This window comes from Protopterus annectens, chromosome 8.part1 (assembly GCF_019279795.1).
Source record: "Protopterus annectens isolate FY-2018-M chromosome 8.part1, PAN1.0, whole genome shotgun sequence".
Classification (NCBI taxonomy): Eukaryota; Metazoa; Chordata; order Ceratodontiformes; family Protopteridae; genus Protopterus; species Protopterus annectens.
This window is the reverse complement of record NC_056742.1, coordinates 485,712,495-485,735,486: the sequence shown is the minus strand read 5'-3', so window position 1 is coordinate 485,735,486 and position 22,992 is coordinate 485,712,495. Positions and strand designations below refer to the sequence as shown.

The following is a 22,992-nucleotide window of genomic DNA, read 5'->3' as shown; positions in this document are numbered from 1 at the left end:
AAAAACTAAAAACGATGCTGCCACTGGATAAATACTATTTCCAAAACACTGGAGCATCAATCAAAAAAGTAAGGAAATAGTCACCACGACTAAAAATATTTTATACTTTAATCAGAAAAAAAAAAAAAAACTAAGCACTTTCATGACTCACAAATCACTTCCCCAGACTCAATTACATTCAACTCAAACTATATAAAGCATCTGTAGCCAATCAGAAAGCGGTGTAGTTCATTAAATATGTAAATTTCTCTGATAACATTATCAAACCAAATACCCCCAAATTCTCAAAAAACATCAAAAAAATCTTTTTAAATACACTATACATATAAATATGTATATGCTATTGCACTCTACAAAAACTAATTAAGATCAGCATCAATGGGGGAGTGTTTGTGCCTTTAAAGCCAGTTTTAAAGAAACCATATCATTGATATCAGGGAGGTCTAACAGCATTTAAACTTAAAATGGAGTGTTGTCCCCTTAACTCTGTTATATTATTAAGATCACCCCCTGTAATGCTATCACTGACAAACTCAAGAACAAAAAACTTAAAAAGTGTGTTGCGTTCCCATGGCTTCAACATGTTGAGCTAAAGCGTTGCTCATTTTTATATTCCTTATGTCCTTTAGATGTTCAAGTATGTATTCCTTAAAGGAGCAGTTTGTTTTTCCTATATAAAAAGCACCACATACAATGAAATAAGCATAGTGGTGCAGTCTGCATAAAAATTACACTTTATAAAATAATTAGATGCAGAGACAGTGATGGTCATCCCAGAATGTACATAACAGTATGCATTACATCTTCTACAAGGACAGGTCCTTTGACGTTGTGATGATACTATAGAAACAACTGTATGCGTCTTATAATTGTCTCTTTAGAGACAAATTATTTCCAAAAGAAAAATGAGGTACTTCATAAATAACCTCTAAGTTCATTTGAGGCATTCAAAACATTCCAGTTCTTCTTAATAATCTTACAAAAAATATTCACGTCACTGGAATAAGTTAGAGAAACCCTTACTTGTCTCTTAATTTTAACTCTGCAAAAGCTATTTTCAAAGATTCTTCATCACTGTGCAACCTCATTAATCTGAGAAATACTCCATTCAACACATTGCTTAGGACATGCCTCGGGTGCATACTGGTTTTGTAAAGTAATGTATTCTTCTTGCAAGTTTTTTTTTTGTACAGAAAGAGCTTTTGCAGAATTAAAATCAAAGTTCCTTGATAGAGGTTATAAGGAATATGAGCGACATTGTTGCATTGCTGAAATCTGGTTAGAAAGGGATGGTAGAGCTAGAGCTTATTTTTCAGAACAGGTACAAACAGAATAATATGAATATATGGCCGTTTAAGAGACAAGTACGGGGCCTATCCTTGTAGAAGATGTAATGCATGATGATATATACATTCTGGGATGACCGTCACTGTCGCTGAATCAAATTATTTTATAGAATGTAATTTTTATGCAGACTGCATCACTAAGAACATCATTTACTACACTTACTGCATTGTATGCAGTGAATTTTATACAGGAAAGACAAAGTGTTCCATTAAGGAATGTATACTTGAACATCTAAAGGACATAAGGAATATAAAAGTGAGCAACGCTTTAGAGCAGCATGTTGAGGCCATGGGAACACAACACACTTAAGTTTTTTGTCCTTGAGATTGTCAATGATAGCATTAGAGAGGGCGATCTTAATAATAAAACAGAGTTAAGGGAACAACACTCAATTTTAAGTTTAAATGCTGATAGACCTCCCTGTATCAATGATACGGTTTCTTTAAAACCAGTTTTAAAGGCATGAACACTCCCCCACTGATGCTGATCTTAATTTGTTTTATAGCAGAGTGCAATAACATATGCATATTTATATTTACAGTGTATTTTGTAAAATTTTTTGATGTTTTATGAGAATTTTGTAGTATTTGTTTTCATACGTTATCAGAGATATTTATGTATGTAATGAACTACACAGCTTTCTGACTTGGCTGCAAATGCTTTATGTAGTTTAACTGAGCTGAATATAACTGAGTCTGAGAAAGTGATCTGTGAATCGTGAAAGTGCTTACTTTTTTTTCTGACCAGTATAAAATATTTTTAGCCATGCTGGAAGAACTTTGAGAGTAAGGACTGCTGGCTGAGAATGCCTCAGAGCTCATTAAAACAGTTACTCAAATGTAAAACAAAGGATAAACCTCATGCATCAGCTCCCGAACTTCAGGTCAGTAGTGGTCATGACTGGTGATAAAAGAAAAAAAAATATTTGCCACAACTCCTGCACTTAAAATATATTCTGCAATTTAGAGTGGATAAATAAATACCCATGTGCTTCCCAGCAAACCTCTTCACTACACTTCATTAGGAGGAATAGTCCTCATTTTGAGTCCTGACAAACTTCCTTGGCTAACAATAATGAATCATATTAATCAAAAATATTATTTTGAATATGAAAAACAGTTGCTGACCATGCTGTGAGACATCTAGTTGCACCACATTTTGCAGTTATTCTACATTATGAGAGGGACAGTTCCACAATCAGGAGGTGGACAGTTGAGAAAGTACAGTTGTGTAAAATCTTACCACAACAGTAGATGTCGTCCTCTTCACTGTTGCAGTATTCTTCACTAAAGGGATTCCCTGCCGAGGGTACTCCAATGACAGGTTAGTATAACAAAACCTTAGGTTTTCAAGGATGTTGTATGTTACATGTATACTCCCCGCTCAAGGCACTGGGCATAAAGGTGATATACAGACATATATATCTCAAAAATTAATAGCCCCAGGAGGAACAACAGTCCAAGGTGAAAAGAAGGAACATGTGCACCCAGAAGGAAAAAAAGAAGAAAGAGTAGAGAAAAAAGGGAGGAGGGAGGGAATGAACACTGCAACAGTGAAGAGGAGGCCATCTACTCTAATGGCAATATTTTACACAACTGTACTATGTCCTTCCGTATCACTGTTGCAGTATTCTTCACTAAAGGAAAAGTAAAAAAGCTCAGCAGGAAACTTGAGAGGAGGAAGGCCCAGAAGAACCCTCCAAAAATCCATGCAGGATAGTCCTGACAAAGCCAGCTCTTGCTCTGGAAATATCCAATTTGTCATGTTTATTAAAGGTATTGACAGAGGACCAAGTAGCAGCCTTCAAGTTAGAACTGGTATCCAAGCCTTTAAAAAAAAACACCAGAGAAAGCCACATCCTTAGTCGAATGAGCCTTTACAGAGGCAGAAAGGCTTTTCCCATGAAGAGTAACAAAAAGAAATGGCCATAGAGACCAATGAAGAAATGGTCTGCTTAGAAACAGCAACACCTAGAGATCTAGGATGAATAGAAATAAAAAGCCACTCAGACTTGGAAATGGCCTTAACTCTTATCCAAATAATACCTGAGCTGTCTATGCAAATCCAAGGTGTGAAGAACCTTCTCACTGGCACACTTCGGAGAAGGAAAAAATGTGGGCAAATTAACAGACTGACTAAAAGACATTTTATTAACCACCTTGGGCATAAAAGAAGGATTAGTACAAAGAGACACCCTGTCCCTATGAAAAACTAAAAAAGAAGGAATAGCCATATGAGCATGAATTTCAGGCACCTTCCTAGCTGAAGAAAGGGCCAAAATAAGAACATATGAAGCTGTAGGCTCAAAAGGAGCCTGAGTCAATTTTTCAAAATTAAGGTCCCAGGAAGGAGGAATCGGTTTCCTGGGAGGCCTAATATGGAGGACGCCTTTATGAAACTGTTTGACCTCAAACCAAGAAGCCAAATGGGGAGTCAAAGGCAGACAAGCAGCAACAGCTGAAAGGTGAGTTTAACTGAAAAGTATGCCAACCTTTCATGGAGCAATTCATAAGACAGAACCAGAGGAACCTTCACAGAAAGTGCATCCTGGGCAAGGCACCAGAGAGAAAATCTCTTCCATTTGGACAAATAAAACTTCCTGGTAGTAGGTTTCTGGCCTCTTGTAGAACACAACAGACGTCCTCAGAAAAAAGGTACCTAAAAGGAATCAAAACCCTATCACCCACAGTGTCAGTTAAAGAGTAAACAAATAGGAATGGATGAGAGACCTCGTCTTGTGTGAGTAGGTCTACCCCGTGAGGTAACATGTGGTGACTACCCTTGGCTAGGTGCAAAAGAAGAGGGGAAACAATGGTGTCCAGGCCAAAAGGGAGTCACCAGCAAGATTCTGGAGAAGTCCTGCTCTTGAGCAGGACCCTTGGTATGAGAGAAAGGAGAGGGAAGGTCTAGAGAAACATCCCCTTCTAAGAAAAAGATGGAGCACCCACCTTCCATGCCAGAGGACTGGGGACTCTGGTGCAAAAAAGATGAAGTTGCCTGTTCAGAGGAGAGGCAAAATATGTACCCAAGGACTACTCCACTGGTGGACAATGTCCAGAAATACATTTCTGTGAAGCATCCACTTGTGAGCCTGTGTTATGGACCCACCCAGAGAGTCTGCCACAATGTTTTTTTACAGCCTGAAGAGTCACCTGATACTGAACAGCCAGAACTCAAACCTGAAGAGCTTGTCTATACAGGACATATGACCGTGTCCCCCCTTTGCTTGTTGATGTACTACATCACTGTGGTATAGCCTATAAAGATTTTGAGAGGCCCTGGAAGAAAAAGGGTATGAAAGGCTTAAAGGGCCAGAAGGAGAGCTCATCTCCTTGATGTTGATGGTGGTCTGATCTCTGATGATTGGGGCAGACATCCTGCACCTTGAGAGGGCTGAAAGATGCATCCCATGCCATGTCTAAGGCATCCCAAAAAAGTTCCTGAGAGGGGACTGGGGAATGAAAAGGAAGCCCTGGGTTGACAGACAGCTGATAAATCCACCACTGAAGCGCTAGTTTGAGGCATGGAAGAAGAAGAACCAGAAAGTCTAGAGGGTGACAATGTTGAAGCCATACTAACATTAGGAACCACTGTAGCTTCTTCATATAGACTCTGGCTACAGAAAGCATAGAAATGGTGGAATCCATGAAACCCAAAGCCCTTAGAAACTCCCTGGCCATAACGAAGACCTGAGGAAGAAGGGATTGAAAAAAGGCAATTAGAGCAAGAGCCTTGGGTGATGACATGGAAGCTGGCAAAATAATGTTCTGGAGCCTGCAACCTAGAAAAAAACATGACTCTGAGGAGGAGTCAGGAAGGATTTCTGCAATTTATCATAAACCCTAGGCCTTCCAAGCGACAAACAGCATAGTGGAGGTGACGAATCAAGGTCTCTGGGGAGGTAGCCTGAATGAGCAGGTCATCCAGGTATGGAAAAGTATGTATTACGTATACCCCTCATCCTGGAAAAGGCAATCACATGAGTGAGGCATCTTATGAAGACCCTTGGGGCAGTAGAAAGGCCAAAGGATAAAACAGAAAACTGAAAATGTGAGGAATAAACAGAGAAATGTTAAACATTTCCTGATAAGGGAATGAATATGTACATGGAGATAAGCATCCTTGAGATCTAGAGAGACAGAGTCTGAAGAAAAAGCATCTGAAAAGAAGGAATCTTCAGAAAGGTGTTGAGCTGGGAAAGGTCCACAATGGGTCCCCCAATTGCCTTCTTTCCTGGGAACCAAAAATATTCTGGAATAAAACCCCTTCCCCTTCAGAGAAGAAGAAACTGCCTTGATGGTTCCTTGAGACATCTGGAACAAAAGGGAATCTGTTCCTGAGGAGTTTGGGAAATGCCCAGAAAAGGAGGAAGGGATTTCCATACCATTAAGTATCCCTGACAGACGATGGACAGAACCACTGAGTGATCCTTAACCAGTTTGGAAGAGACAGGGAGAGATGAACAGAAAATGGAACCTGACTTAGAATGTAGGGAACCAGACAGAACCTGACTTACGTGGAAAGGGAGGCTTCTGAGTAGTAGGAGTCCGAGTAGACATAGCAGGAGGAGCCCATCTAGAACCCTTTTTACCTACGGGAGAAGGGTGCAACTCTACACACAAAGGCAGGCTTATATGGATAATCCCTCTAAAATTTAGGAATTAGGAAACAAAAATATGTTTTAATTCCTGCAAAGTCCTGCTCTTTTCTTGTAGGGACTTAAAAAGCTCAGCAGCTGCAAAACCAAACAGATTTTTACTATAAAGGGGAGCATCCATCAATTTAGCCTTAATATCATCAGGAAAAGGTGAGAGGTGAAACCAAGAATAATGCCTCAAGACAGAACCAAAGGCAGTAGCTCTAGAAGAAGCATTAGCTGCATCATAACAACATTTAATAGAATGTTGAGCCACTTGAGAAGAGGAGCCCAACAAAGAAATGGCCAAAACCTTCCCCTCAGAATCAGAAAGGTCAGAAATAACCTGATAGGCCTGAGAAAGAAGAGCTAAGACATACCTGGTCATAATGGGTCTGATAATTAATGGTCTGGAAGGCCAGGGTACCAGTGGTATACACCTTTTTGCCCAACCATTCTATGGCCCTACTGCCCTTGTCAGAAGGAAGCAATTTAGTAGAAGGCAAGAGTTTGGAAGATTTGCCAGAAGAGAGAGACAACAGAGGGGTCATCAGAAGAAGATTTGCAAAGAAACTTGGTCATCAGGCACCTTATAAAACCTCTCAATTATTTTAGGGGTTGTAGCGTGGGAATCAGGAGCCTCAGTAGCTGATGAAAAAGTGTCTAACAGAGCAGCTAGGGCTAGAGGGACAGCAGAGGACTTAGTGGACTCCATCTGGAGGAGTTCATACTACATCTTCTGGATGAGAACCTGGACTAATGGAATCCTCCTTCTCAGAACCATATTCCAATGGAGAAGGAATCTGAGAGTAGTAAGCCAAGGACTCTTCCCCAGAGCCCAAGTCCTCATTAGAAGGGTCCTGCTCCCTATGCTTCTTGACCAGAGTTGATGACGGGGGGATATGCAGCAACAGAAAATACCTGTTGAGGCTTCAACCCTGGTGTAAAATCCTGCCATTCACCCTGTGGATTTTTGGGAGCAGGGCAAATATACTTAGTTTTCTGCTTCTTCTTTAAAGGAACATCAGCCCTAAAAACCTTAGCAGGTTTGCACCCTTGCCGACATTCAACAAATGTAGTAGGAATCTCCTCCTGAACAAGAATTTGCAGAATGCCACTCGGTCCCTCGGATATGATCAGCCTAGGTTCCTGCTCAAAATCCACAACGGACGTCTGCAGAGCCTCCGAGGACATGCGAGAAGATTCATGCCAGCCTCCAATGCAGTCATGGCAGAGGAATCTGATGGAACAACCGAACCATCCTCTGGGCTTTCACCTGCCTTGGGAGAGGCGACCAAGGGAGGTAGTATAGCACTTGAATCCGACCTAACATTTTTGATCATCTTCTTGGCAGACAACTGACCCTCAGGATGGGATGATTCCGCCATCGCACCCTGCACCAACAACTTAAGACTTTGGTTCTCTAGGTAGAAAGACAAGGAGGAGAGATGACTATGAAGGGTCTTTGGGACATACACTTGACAAACTGAGCATGAAGTATGGTCATGAGAAGCACCCAAGCAAAAAAGACACTGCTTGTGATGGTCCTTATGGGGAATCTGTCTCTCACACTGACATTCTCCCTATATGGACAACATGTAAACTCAAACAAAAAGAAAAAGCAAGATATAAAGAAAACCCCAATGGGGCACTTATCTGATAATGGTTTGGTAACCAGCAGAAATGAAGAAGCATTCCGACCAACAATTGAAGATGGTGTTCGGACTGGCAGCAAAGTTGTTCTGAGGTATGTACGTCTGTATGTCACCTTTATGCCTTACGCTGTGAGCAGGGAGCACACGTGTGACGTACAGCATCCTTGAAAAATTAAGGCTTTGGTATACTGGCTGGATATTGAGCTACCCTTTGCAGGGTATCACTTTAGTGAGGAATACTGCAACACTGATATGGAAGGACTTCTAGGTTTAAAAAAAAGGGAAAAAAGTGACATTAGCAAATGGCCAGAAAGACAATCAATAACAATATTTTTAGCTGTTTTATGCAAATGCTCAAACATCACAGGTAGTCAAAGAATATGTTTAATAAAAATAATTAAACTTCCATTTGCTCTATAGAACATCATAGAAAGTAATTCAATAAATTACAAATGACTTTTTAAGACGCTTTTTCAACTACAGGAAGCAAATTCAGACTACACAGAACACAACTGGCAAATATTGCAACTGTCCAAAAGAAAAATGGACTCTTGAGTGACTCGGCCATGAAGCCTGAAGACGAAGGATTTAACAACAAGGCAATAACAGCTACATTTTTCCTTTTGTTAACTACCAAAACACATTTTATGTTCTATTTCATCACCTTGGAATAATCCTGTTAGAAGTGAAGCTTCTGTTAGTGTAATTTGTTTCTGTGTTACTTTTACACACAGTGATGCTTGCATATTGCATAATATCCAGGGATCATCTTTTTTCCACTTTATATATACCTCCTGTGAAAAAAAAATTCTAACCTAAGATAAAAGTCAGCAGAAACTTAAGTAGTTTTCCTTTCAAATGGAGAAAAAAAAACACTGCTCCAACTCTCTTAGTATACACAAACAGATTTGCTTGATTGCCAAACTCATTGGATTTTGACCAGGAATATTAACCATGGTTAATACATTTAGCATAAATCCTTTTTATCTATGAATTCTTAGGGCAATAATGATAAACAATTACTTATGTTCATTCCTATCCATCTTTGCAAAACTCTGGCTCTGGATAACTTTAGAGCTGTACCACTTGAACACCACAAACATAATGAGCGGTATTATTCATTTTTCTTTCAAATGGTATGAGGGTTGGATCATGATGTGGCCATGTCACTTTTGAACAAGACTGTTCTTTCTAACTGTAAAGGTTAATTTGGCTTTGTAAATTAGCACAATACTCGCAGAGTACAATAATCAATCATGACCTGCACAGAGATCGGTGACACATCTAACATCTCATATCTAATACTGCTCCTGCCTCCACCCCCCCAACCCCAAATCCATTACCAGGTGCAATGACACCGTGATACCATGTTTAGTACATAAATAACTTTCCTCAGAAAGACTGTTTATCTGGAAAAGGCAGTTAAAAATAGGCGGCATTACAGATCTAGTTTGAAAATAATTTACGTTTTGTACTATATCATACAACCGCAAATAACATTTTTTACATATGGAAAATCTACCAAAACATTGAAAAGGTGACAAGAGAAAACCAAGACATGTCCGGGGAATGGGGTGATGTTTGTGTTTATATGCAGGCCTTTATCAAGTATGTAAGGGTAACTCTAGCAGAATTTAACGCAAATCTAGTACATAGAAAAGTGAATATAAAAAATAAATATGCCTATTCTTAATATAGGGAACTTAGTTTTCTACCATCAGTCACCTAAATTCTTTCCATTAAAAAGGGCTGTAAAACAAATCTTGGCAAACTACAACATCCCAGAGTCAAATCCCTGGCCCAATACCCTGACATCTTGGATGGAACCAGTAATGGTTTAAATGTCTCTCCATTGCATTTAATGAGATAAACACTGCATGACCTATAAACAGTAAACACTACATAAGTTCATTGACGTTTCATCATTTCCAAGTGAATACCAACCCTGCTGTACTTCAGCAACATACTGGTATTTTCAAAGTTTGGAAACTCAAAGAAAAACAGCAATGTCACAGAAGAGACGTCAGAGCCAGTCTCTAAAGACAACCAATTGTGGATGGAGTGACTTTGTATCCAATTGAAGCAACACATGCAGGTGCATAAGGGAGCTTAGCAGAAGCTTTCGGATCATTCTCAGAATTACTGCAATGCATGTACATATGAATAACTGAATGCAAGCACAGCTGATGGGAAAGGACTTTGGGAAGGGCTGCTACTACCACTGTACATCTTAGCACCTAACCAGACAGAATATCTGGAATTCTACTTCTCTAGCCTCTAGGAGCTAGAAGTGGGGGTGAGATTCTGACGAGACCCCTCATCTTCAGTACCTTATCTACAACAGATGGTCACTGAAAGGAACTATAACTCCATCTGTTCTCAGGTGTCCCTTCAGAAAGAAGCTAAGAGTCAAGGCATAAGGCAGACTGGCAAAGTTAACTGAGAAACAGCTGGGGGGACAGGCAGATTCCCAAGGGGATCTGAAGCATGCATGCAACTGTACAGAGGTCAGTATGTTTGCCTCAAACTATCACAATGAAAGAAATGCCAGCCCAACGTATATACTGATGAAAAAGACCATGGAAACATTACAAATGGACAGAGAGGTGAACACAGACCAAGCAGCAGGATCAAAAAGTTAAACAAGGTGCGAGTGGGATGGACATACTGAATGCCATATACAAAACTGGATGACTTCACTCTAACATGACTGAACCTTACTGACAAAACTGTAACATCAAGAAATGGTGTTTAACTTTCAAACCTATAAAATGCATCAAGTTGCAGTTCAGCTTTAACTCCACTACAAATGAAGTCAACAGGTCTTTCCTGTATATTAATGACAGACTGCCAAACTTAGGAAAACAAAACTGTTGTTCACCTTTGCTTTTGCTTGAAGGTCTTTAACAAGCAAAGGCAGTCAAAATACCTTGTTAGGTAAATCATGATAAAATACAAGATGCTGTTTCACAAAACTGCAAATAAGTATAGAAACCACTGTAAACTTGCTAAACTAATTCAGCTGAGGTAAAAAACAGCCAGCTTAACTGGCAGACTGGGAAAAGTATTTCAACACAGTTGTACCTGAATTTGAAACATCAGCAGTGCCTCACAAAACAAAACCGTTAAAAGTTAATTTAAAATTATGGTGATGTAAATTCTACAGCTTTCATGACATTCATTAGCTGCCCATGTTATTGCTGAGTTTTGATCTGCAAATTATAAGTGTCAAGGAGGCTGTAAAACTATACTCAAATGAAACCACAATATGCATAAAGTCTTTTGTGTTCACTGCAAATATATTAAATATACAGCTCTACTTGAGCACAATTTCATAAAATTAATCCCCCCAAATTATAATATAATAATGCCTTTTGTTGCAATTTACACCATTGTGTAATGATAGTACATACAAGTTCAGAAACGTATGAACTCCAAGGAAGTTTACATGCAAAATGTTTCTGAAAGCAATTTGCACCTCTAAACAATACTGAAATGTTTCATTTTTCAGTACATCATTGATACACTCAACACTGGGCTTATTTACAATAAATTTATTATAGTAAGAACAAATCCAAAACAGTTTATGGGTTTAAGTGCAGAGCCTCTACTCAGTTTTCATCACTTGATTCTGAGTCCTCAGATGAGGAGGTGCTTTCAGACCCAGATGAAGCATCGGCTTTTTCCGACCCTTCATCTGTGCTGTTTTCATTCTGTGAGTTCAGTTCTGTTCCCTCTTTGATTTCCTTTTCTCTGTCCCCAATTATTTCACCCTTTTTTACTGTGGGCTTTGCTGAAGCTGTGTCACTTTTTTTACTGTTCTGTACATCAAAAATATTACACTGAGACAAAGCTGGAATATGAAGATTAAGGCCTGGAGTGAGTAGCATCCCTGGATAAAGTATGTTTGACAATAGCAATGGGTTAAGAGCTACTGCATTAGCTGTTGTAGTGCCAGTATTTAATGTTGCTGCTGAAGATGTGGAAGGAGAACCCGACACAGGGCTATTTCCAGTACTGTCAGAAACTGGGGGTTCTGTCCGCTCTTTTGCATCTAGCTCTTTAGAGTCATTAATGCAGTTTCCCTTTTTGTTCTCAGTGCCAGATCCTGTAGGTTTTGTTAGCAATCCACTCATACTAAGTAGATTTGGTAGTCCTGCCATTCCAGACAGCAAAAGTGGAAAGATGGCAGCCATGTTTTTAGCTTCACCAGCAGGAGGAAATCTCATCAGCCCTGCAGTAAGCTGTAGTGATTGCAAGTTTTGTAGATTTTGCTGCAGGGCTTGTAGAGCAGACAGATCAACTCCTGGAAGAAGACCATTGGCCAACAGAGGGTTGATACTCATAGCCGCAGTAGCCGAAGCTGCGGCTGCAGCAGCTGCTGCCTTCGCAACTTCACTCTTCGGTTTACGTCCCCTTCTGCTCACTTCCTCTCGCACCACAGGTCCTGTGAGGATACGATCAAACATGGTCTCAGGAAGAAATCCCTAAAGTACAAAAAACATAATTTTAATGTTTGTTCATACAGAAAAATGCCACAAAATACCACTCCAAATGAAATGGGTCTAAGTCAAAACTTGAAATCACAAAGTAAATATCAACTCAAGACATGCACAGATTACATAACTCCAGCAAACAAATTTTAAACTTCCATTAACCCTATGAAAAAGTTTATTTTAATGGTTACTGCAAAAATGAAAGCTACACAAAAACTATGCACAATGAGTTTTATATATAGTAATGTTCCCAACAACCTACTCGATTCCTGACTATTACATTATCCAGCTGAACTCACTAAATGATCCTGTCCCCTCATGGGAGCGAGGCAACAATCTTTGCAGTTAATGTCACTGTACTTACTAGCTCGAACCATTCCATACACTAGATGCCAATATGGAAAAGTGTGTTTCACAGAGTAAAGTGCTCCTCCATCTTAAATCGTTTGCCACTTAGGTTTATTTATTTATTTTTTACCAATCTAGTGTACTCACTGCATACCTGTGTTTGCTTTCAGTAAACTATTAACGCTATGATTACACTGAAAAGCACAGAAGTTCACATTTAGTGTTGCCTTCCCAGTCAAAATCTCCTAATTGGCCACAAGAGGTGGTTACCTTCGCTGAGAGTGTTACAGTTCAAGTAAAATATGACCACACCTGAGATGCAGATGTTAGATTTCACTTAACTATTGCAACAGTTTTGTGTAGTGCAGGTATTCCTGGTGTGAACAAAACAGATTCTTCTAAAGCTAATAAAATATTTTTATTTCAGCTAACATATAAATTCAAGTTTAACTGGCATACTACCAAACATTTATTACAAACTTGTCTCAGTAGTCCCAATAATGCTACTTTATATAAACTGTGCATTCCTGTAATTATACTTTGTCAGAGACAGCCTGCTGCAGATCACATAATAAAGGTTTTATTTACTTATTTATTGCACTTGTTAACCAGGAAAGTCTACTGGGTCTAATTGAGCCCATTTTCAGTAGAGGCCCGGGGAGAAAAGCTCCACAATAACAATAATCCAAACGGTAGCTTGCTACAGATCACCCACCATGCCCCAGGATTCCCACTCCTCTTTTCTTGATGTACTAGAAAATATTAGGGTTCAACCAAACACCCTAAAAATGGGCGATTTCAACTACCACACCATTAACTGGGAAAACTACTCATGTACCAAATCCTTCGCTCAACGCTTTCTGGAATTCATAAACTCCAATGCCCTGGATCAACTTATCCCCACCCCCACCAGGGGCAACAATATCCTAGATCTAGTAATTACCAACATGAGTGACCGGTGTTCCACACCTGAAGTCAATGCCTCATTGGTCCGATCCAACCATAAGCTAATTACCCTAGATATCCACATCCTGCCCCCACCCCCCATTAAGGAAACCATGGTAAAAAATTTCTCCAAAGCCACTTCATGCTTCTTAAGATAGAAGTGGTGAACTTCATGACACCCATGCAGATGGACAATACAGTTACGACTACTGAATCCTACACAACTGCACTTTATAAGCACTTACATGAGTGCATGGATCGCGCTATCCCAAACAGAACCAAGATGCTATCCTCCAAAAAAAGGAAGCCAATCTGGCGGTCCCCTGCCATAAATAAACTGTACAACAGAAGGAAGAAACCGTTGCAAAAGAGAGTAAAATCCCATGAGTGAAGGAGCTCCCTGGTCAGCCTCAGTAAGAAGCTGCGATCCCTGATAAAGTCCTCCAAAGCTAGTAACGAGAATAAAATCGCCACTGATTCTAAAGACAACCACAAAGCATTTTATAGCGATGTCAAGAATCTCAATGGCAACACTCAGATCTGCTCTGAGTTACAGCACAATGGCACTAAATACACAGACCCAACTGATATTGCCAACATTCTGGCAGATAGGTTCAGTGCTAACTTTACCCCCTTCTCACCCACTAAAGAGCCCATCTCTATACCAGAAGAATGCAAAGTTCCTGTAATCATGGCTGCACAGGTAAAAACCACACTCTTCAAAGCCAAGAACACAGCATCCATAGGACCAGACAACATCCCAGGCTGCGTTCTACATGAACTACAGAACGGACTGGCACCTCACCTAAGTACCATGTTCAATCATAGCCTCACCTCAGGCTTTGTGCCTGCTGAATGGCGCACAGCGACGGTTATCCCACTCCACAAGGGGGGAGCCACCACAGACCCCGGGAAAGTACAGTTTTGTACCTACCATAAATGTAGATGTTCGAGTGCTCATACAGCTGCAGTCATCACACACGGGTTATCCTGCCATCAGGCAGGTCCTCGGTCGGCCGAATTCCAAAGTCTAGGTCCGGCGTCGGTTGTCGTCGCTTCTTCCCTGACGTCAGTGCGGCAGGGGTATAAAAGAGGCAGCCGACGCCATTTTCTTCAGTTTTTCTTGCCCCAGATGTCAGGTGCCCCCAGAAAGGAAGGCAAAACATGATATTATGCAAACATACAAAATAGATAAATCAAAACAGTAGTTGCAAGCAAATACACCATAAAGGAATACCCCAAAGAGGTTGTATGTTAAAGGTGTTTGTCATAAGCCCTGTCCTAAGAGGGGAAGGAGGGAGGGTAACCTGGACTGCAGCTGTATGAGCACTCTAACATCTACATTTATGGTAGGTACAAAACTGTACTATGTTCATCGTGCATACAGCTGCAGTCATCACACTTGGGTAGAATCCCAAAGCTAAGTAAGGGTGGCAGGTACTAAGTGGAATTAGGAGGGGCTAGGATGCCCTGCAGGACTGCTGTGGCAAAGCCTGCTCTAGATTTTGAGTATAGTGGAAGGTGGTAGTGCTTGGAGAAAGTGTGCACTGAACTCCAGGTAGCTGCTTCCAAAATGTCCTTGGTAGGGACCCCCCTGAGGAAAGCTGCAGAGGTAGCTGTAGCCCTGGTGGAGTGGGATCTGATGTATACAGGCACTGATTTTCCATGAAATGAATAACAAAAGCGTATGCAGTGGGCTATCCATTTTGAAATAGTCTGTTTGGAAATAGCCTTTCCTTGAGCACCTGTAGCATAGGACACAAAGAGCTGCTCAGATTTCCTGAATGACTCTGTTCTGTCCAAGTAATAATGAAGTTGCCTGTGAATGTCCAAGGAATGTAGTAGCCTCTCTCCTTTGTTCTGTGGATTTGGATAAAAGGTAGGTAAATGAATAGTCTGATTCAGTGCTACACTGGATACTACCTTTGGCATGAAGGTAGGGTTGGTTCGTAAGGAAACCCTGTCCTGATGGAAAATGATGAATGGTTGCACAGCCATGAGGGCCTGTAGCTCCGAAACCCTGCGTGCTGAGGTAATAGCCAGAAGGAAGGCTGTTTTCCACGACAAGTATTGTAGCTCTGTTGAAGAAGCCGGCTCAAAAGGAGGCAGGGTCAGCTTTTCCAATACGAAGTTGAGGTCCCAAGCTGGGGCTGGTGGTTTCCGTGGGGGTTTTATATTTTTTGCCCCTCTGAGAACTGCCTTAATAGAGGATGTGAGAATAAAGGAGGATCTGTATTGTATTGTGCTGAAATGGCTGATGCGTGGATCTTGATGGAGGAGAAGGAAAGGCCACTGTTTAACATCTCAGCTAGGTACTGTAAAATTTGAGGTATATTTATTATCCAAGGATTATGGCCCTTTTCTTGACTCCAGGAACAAAATCGTTTCCATTTGGCGGAGTAGGTTTTTCTAGTAGAGGGTCTCCTGGCCTCCAAGATAACATCCTGCACCTCCTTGGAGAGGAGAGTCTGTTGGGAAATTAAGGTATTCTCCATGCAGCTAGATTTAAGGTTTTGAGCTGGCTGTGAAGGGTTTTGTAGTTGTGCTGGGACAACAGAAGAGGAACTAGAGGTAGGATCCATGGTGGTGAGTGTGACAGGCTCTTTAGGAGGGGATACCAGTGTTGTCGTGGCCAGTCTGGAGCAATGAGAATCATTTGTGGCCTCTCTGGTCTGGTTTTTAATAGAACTTTGGTCAGTAGAGGTAGAGGCGGGAAGGCATAGACTGTCAATGTTGTCCAATTGAAAGAGAGTGCATCCACTTTCCAGGCCTGTGGATGATAGGTCCTTGAACAGAATTTCTCCAACTGGTAATTTCTGTGGGTAGCAAATAGATCTATGGCTGTCCCCATGCCTGAGTTATCTTTGAGAAGACTTGAGGATGCAACTTCCATTCGTGTGGGTCTGTCATATTTCTGCTTGAGTTGTCTGCCAGTGTGTTTTCCTTCCCTGGCAGGAATTGTGCCTGTAGTTGAATTTGTAATTCTAGTGCTGTGTTCCACAGGGTCATAGATTGCCTGCACAGGGGGTATGAATGAGTCCCCCCCTGTTTGTTTATGTACCACATGACTGTGGTGTTGTCTGTCCTTATTAATAGCTGGCCTGGATGCAGTAGGTCTTTGAAGGTCATAAGAGCATTTTGCACGGCTAGCATCTCCTTTTGGTTGATGTGTAGGTGCTTCTCTTTTTGGGACCATTTTCCCTGAATGCACTGATCTGCCATGTGTGCTCCCCAGGCGTAGTCTGAGGCGTCTGTTGTGATGATTTGAGTTGCTTGAGGTAAACAGAAAGGGAGACCTGTGTTTCTTTGGCATGCTTGAGCCCACCACAAAAATTCCTTTTGTAGGCATGGAATGAGTGGTATAATTGTTTCCAAGCTGTGGCTGTGCTGAGACCATAAGGTTTTTAGGTACCATTGTAGTTTCCTCATATGCAGCTTTGCACATGGTATTAGTAGGATGCAAGATGCCATGAACCCCAGAGCCTGCAGGACTTTCCTTGCAGTTAGTCTGGTTAAAGTTGCCATTTTGTTGAAGTATTGAAACAGTTGCCCTTGTTTGTCTGGCGTGAGGTAGGCCATCTGGGTTGTTGTATTTAAGCTGGCACCCAGGAAAATTATCTGTTGAGAAGGTATTAGTTTTGATTTCTTTTTGTTCACTGTGTAACCCAGGTAGTTTAATAGTTTTATTACAAACGCCAGATGCTGCAATAGAATGTCCTTGCTGTCCGCTTGGATCAGGCAGTCGTCCAGATATGGGTAGATTTGTATTCCTTGTTATCTGCAGAAGGCAATTACTGATGCCAGGCATTTCGTAAACACTCTGGGCGCAGTAGATAAGCCAAAGGGCAATGCAGAGAATTGGTAATTGGTTGAACCTGCAAGAAATCAGAGGTATCTTCTGCAATCTTGTCTGATAGGGACATGCAGGTATGCCTCCTTGAGGTCCAACGTTACCAGCCAAGACTCCTTGCCCAGCATGGGAAGAAGCTGCTGTAATGTGAGCATCTTGAATTTTGTTACCTCTAGATATCTGTTTAGAATAGATAGGTCTAAGATGGGTTTCCAATCTTTGTCCTTCCTTGGTACCAGAAATAGTCTTGAGTAAAAACCTTGACCTTGTTCTTTTGCAGGTACCTCTTGAATAGCTTTCATATCCATGAGAGCGGAAATTTGTCTTTGTGCCTCTGCCCTTTGATTTTGTGGCAGGTTTGGCATGCCTCTCATTTTTGAAAGGGTGTGAAAGTGGAACCTGTAGCCTCTGTCTATAATATCCAGAATCCATTTGTCTTTTGTAACAATGTGCCAGTTTTTTGAAAATAAGGCCAGTTTTCCGCCCAAAGGTGCTGCCATTATAGCTTTGTTTGGCAGGCATAGGGGGAAGTCATTGTGTCTGTTTTCTAAATGACTGTGGTCTATCTTCTCCACCTCTTGGGGTTGGTGCTTGCCACTGTCTAGCTCTGTAAGATCCTTGAGGTTGTCCTCTACCCCTTGGGCGTCTGTATCTGCCCCTTTGGGGTCTGTCCGAGGCTGGAAAGGACCAATTTTATGAAGGCCAGTTTCTGCTGAAGCGTGGAGGTTGCACCTGCAAGAAATCTTTAACTGTTTGCATAGATTTCGCTTTTTCCTCCATTTTCTTTAGTACCTCCTCAGCTTTAACACCGAACAATACATCTTTTTGAAGTGGTGCATCTAATAACTTTGCTTTGACATGATCTGGTAAGGTTTGCTCTTTGAGCCAAGCATGTCTACGTATGACAGACCCCGTGACAGCAGCTCTACATGAGGCCTCTAAATCATCAAAACCACACTGCAAGGTACGTTTCCCCACTTGCTCTGCTCCATGCAACAAATCCTGCAACTCTTTCAAATCTGGTTGTTCTGTTTGTGTCATTTTACTTTTCAGCTGAGATAACAAGAACTGTTGGTACTTTAACATATGAAATTGACAGTTTAATGCCCTCAGGGTTAAAGTGGCTGATGTATACACCTTTTCCCCCCACCTTTCTAATGCTCTGGAATCTCTCTCTGAAGGTAAAGGGTTTTTAGCAGTAGAGGCCTTAATCCCCTTGGGACCCTGTGAAATTGTTTCTGGGTCAGCAGTATGGCTTTTATAAAGGAACTGGTGAGAATCAGGAACCCGGTAATACCTGTCTGGTTTAACAGGGGCTGGAGGTAAAGAGTCTGGATTAAGACTGGCTTCTGCGTACACATCATCCAAAATATCTAAAACAAGAGGGATAGCCAGGGGCCTATGCTGGGGGAGAAGTAGAAATTCCCTGAGCCTTTTCTTGGAATCTGAGTAATCTTGGCCTTCCCAGTGGAAGTGCTCTCTCAATGTATGCAGGGTTTCCCCAAAAGAGTAGTCCTCAGGGGGGGAGACCGAGGGAATAGACTCCTCAGCATCAGAGTCTTCAAAAGGGGAATAGGCATAATCCTGGTCCTCAGAATGGTCTGAGGTAATAGAAGCCTGGTCTGAGGAAGGGTAGTCTTCCTCCAACCTGGGTCTTTTGTCTGAGGGGGGTTGAGAACCCCTGATGAGAGTTATCAAATCCTCAGCCATTTTAAGCATCTGTTTTTTAGGCATGGGGCCTTGAGAGGAGGTCTGAGGACTCTGTTTTTTAGTTTTCATTGCAGCTTTAGATTTAGTGAAGGATTTAATAGAGAAGGCGGTAGGCCTGAAGACGCCTTCAGAAATGGCAGGCCTCGCTAAATTTTCGGTTTCCCCGCCAAGAGTGGCGTCGGTATCTGCAGTGGGAATAGAGACCGAGGAACCTGCGACCTCGGGTACTGAAGTCACCGGTAAAATAGTTTCATCGGTAGTCCGGGGCTGCGTAGGCGCCTCGCTGAGAACCGGAGAACCGGTAGTCGGCCTAAGCGTGGTCTCAGTACTCGGTGCAGGCCTCGGATGTCGGTCCTTATCTTTGCGTCTTTTGCCTAAAACTGGCGTCGGTGTATCTGATGACATGATATAATTAAATTTTTTGCCAAAATAATGAAGGGCGAACTCCGCCCGGCGCTTAATAGTGCGCTTGTTAAACCTAGCACAATACCGGCAGGCCGAGACGTCGTGGTCTGGCCCTAAGCAAGGTATACAGAAAGAGTGAAAATCTTATGCGGTATTTGCTTCCCACAAGAAATGCAATTATTAACTTTGTCTGACATCGGTCTGAGGCAAGAAAAGTTTCCCCAACGGGGTACTTAGCTTTAAAGAAGACTTCGGCTGAAATACTGTTCGTAAATCTCAGGAGCTGGCCGACCGGCACTTGCGAACTGCTTCTGCTTCGGGCACCGCGCGGCAAGAAAGACTGGAGAAAATGGCGTCGGCTGCCTCTTTTATACCCCTGCCGCACTGACGTCAGGGAAGAAGCGATGACAACCGACGCCGGACCTAGACTTTGGAATTCGGCCGACCGAGGACCCGCCTGACGGCAGGATAACCCAAGTGTGATGACTGCAGCTGTATGCACGATGAACATCTACCGCCCCATTAACCTGACGAGCCTGGTCTGCAAGGCCATGGAACGTATCATCATGGAACTTATAAACAAAGACATTGGTAATCTCCAAACTCTGGACCCCATCCAGTTCTGGTTTGTAAAAGAGAGATCATGTCTCTTAAACCTGATAGACTTCTTTGAAGCAGTCACCAAAGCCGTAGACAAGGGTAAAGTGGTTCACACAGCCTATCTAGATCTTGCCAAGGCTTTCAACACCATCCCCCACTCTGGAATTATAGATAAACTCAATAAACTAGGTATAAATCTCTATGTCACAAGATGGGTTGCCAACTGGCTCACTGACAGAAACCACACTGTGAAAGTAGCAGACTCCAAATCCGACTTCAGACCAGTGACAAGTGGAGTACCACAGGGTTCAGTCTTGGGTCCTCTCCTGTTTGGTATCTACTTCTCTGAAGTACAGGCTAACACAGAAGGTCTTTGGGTAACGAAGTTTGCAGATGACTGCAAACTAGGAGCCATAATCGAAACATCCTCGATGTGGACATCCTACAAAAGGGCCTCACAGAGACAGATGAATGGTGTCAAAGCCATGGCCTCAAGCTCAATGCCAAAAAGTGCAACTTTGGTAAAAACTCTGTACCCATGAACTACAACATAGGCAGTAGTATACTTAACACTGAAAGTGTGATAAGAGACCTTGGGACACAGGTGGACAGTAGTCTCTCCTTTGATAATCACATCGCCACAGTAGTCAGGAAATCATTCTACGTGGCACACCTCATCACAAAAGGTTTCTCATCCAGAAAAAAAAGAGGTCATTGTTCCCCTCTACTCATCAATTAGACCCATTATAGAATACAATGCCCCTTTTGGTATGTACCTCACAAGAGATCTACAACTGGAAAGGCCACAGAAATACCTCACAAAGAGGATTACCGGCCTCAAACAGATGCCCTATGCAGACCGTCTCAAAAAACTCCAGCTTTACTCCGTCACATATCGCCTACTCAGAGGTGATCTCTGCCTAACATACAAAGCTATGTCAAACCCAGAGCTGTTGGACATGCTCCACTTAAAGAATTCCCAATCCCTCCAAGCGACACGCTCTAGGGACCTAAACCTTGTCACCACAATAAACAGAACATGCTGGAGGGATAGATTCCTGTCCCAGAGACTTCCCATACTCTGGAATAAACTACCTATCTATATCAAACAAAGCTCCTCATTAGCACTCTTCAAGAAAAATCTTGATGATTGGATGGGAAATAGGAAATTCACCCTGGGGATCACCTCTGCTCGACAGTGGCACAAGAAAATAATTTTCTTGGGTGGCAAAAGCCAGGGTACCTTTTTGGCTGGGCTTGTATAGGCTCCAGGGCCGATAGCCTAGTACCTACCTATGAACCTTTGAATAGTATATACAATACATTTTGCAGTGTGCACTCTGATACCAACAGCTCCTGAAATACAGGTTTCCTCCCCACACTAGAATCTTAAACACATTCTGCAAAGCTATAAGCCTTCTGTATGTTTAGTTTATTGGATGCAGCTCTATGTAAATAACACATTATAGACTTTGCTGCTAATAACTATTATCTGTTAAGTTATTGTGTAACAGTGATTTACATTTCTTTTAACAGGTAAGACTTTGCAGCCAAACCACTCTGTAACAGTTCCTGGTAAGACAGGCAGAAACCCACACTAAGACCATGAAGCTCCACTCCACCTGAAATACTCTGCTCCCACAGACTGCATCTGTATTCATTCTTGCCTGCTGGACCTGATGTACAAGAAACTGTAGATAGCTAAGAATCAGGTTGTTTTAACCTTGCTTTGCAACTCTTCCCCAGGAATGACTGTGACTGCGCACATATACTCAAAAATTAACCTTCTTGTTTCCATCCAAGTTCTAACTCTCATCTCTTTTTTCCAGAGAGTCATGTGCACTCATAAATACATGCATATTGGTATATATTAACATCTGCCCAGGTCCCTGTTGCTTAACATTCAGCCTGTGTGTGGAGTTTGTAGCTGCATGTACATTGATAATTAAACTACATGCATATTAACATATATTCACACCTGCCCATGTCCTATTGCTTATCTTTCAGCCTGTGTGCAGAGTTTGAAGCTGCATGAGTACTGACAATTAAACTATGTGCATATTACATATATTCATACCTGCCTGGGTCCCTGTTGCTTATCTTTCGGCCTGTGTGCTGAGTTTGTAGCTGATTTGCACTGACAATTAGTGCTTAGGCTTCTGTCCTGCCTGTGCTCTCTGTTTTCTAAGTGAACTAGCAAACTAAGCCCCCCCCCCCCCCCCGCCCCGTTTTTTTCAATAAAGCTAATATAAGCCTTACATATCATTGCCACTCCTTTTAATTTATATTTTGGCTGCCAAGGGCACCTTCCAACTAAAGGTTATTGAAAACTTGAAAATTTAGCTTCATTCTTCTTTTTGATTAAATTTCTGGTGCTTAACACTGTTTACATATAGCTGTGACCTTTGAAACTTTTTTGTTTACCTTGTAGAATTTGTTCCTCGTGGATATTTTTTTTTTTTGCAGACTAGTCAGGTCAGGTCAGCTCCAGACAACCTCACTTTAATCAGCTTTGTTTCATTCTTCTACCCTACCCCCAAAATCACTCACCTCTACACAATTTTCTTCATATCTGCCTTTCTTCTTCTTCCCCAGTTAGCTTCAGCAACTCATATGAATAATCATCATCTAACTGAAAAGTGCTTTATGTTCTCTCTTCCTGTCCCTGCATTAGAGTACTGCTCAAACCTTACCAAGATTCTTTTACAATAAAGTTTCTCCTTTAATAGCTCAACGCAATAAACTTCACCCAGGCAATATACAATTTAACCTTCCTCCTCCTATCTGAACATCACTGCACTACCTCCTCTCTTCCTATCTGAACATCACTGCACTACCTGCCTAGATCTAGCCCTCTTATCTAGTATTTCATTTACCCGTTTTTACTAATTATATGGTTACTATGAAGGTACACACACAGATTTAATACCTGTGCTATTTTATTTAACTAATACTCTAGTAAGCTTTCATCACAGCTAGCTGGACTTCTTCTCAACACAA

At 41.7% G+C, this 22,992-nt stretch overlaps 1 protein-coding gene across 1 annotated transcript in view; it reads right to left on the bottom strand.

Annotated features, from left to right (window-relative positions):
• Window positions 1–8,004: 8,004 nt before the first annotated feature.
• Window positions 8,005–22,992, bottom strand: part of CHD9 (chromodomain helicase DNA binding protein 9) — a 2,842,495-nt gene continuing 2,827,507 nt past the window's right edge. Inside the window, exon 39 of the mRNA XM_044082017.1 lies at window positions 8,005–12,125. Coding sequence (XP_043937952.1) covers window positions 11,250–12,125 — 876 coding nt within the window. The 3' untranslated portion in view covers window positions 8,005–11,249. The remainder of the gene's footprint in view (window positions 12,126–22,992) is intronic.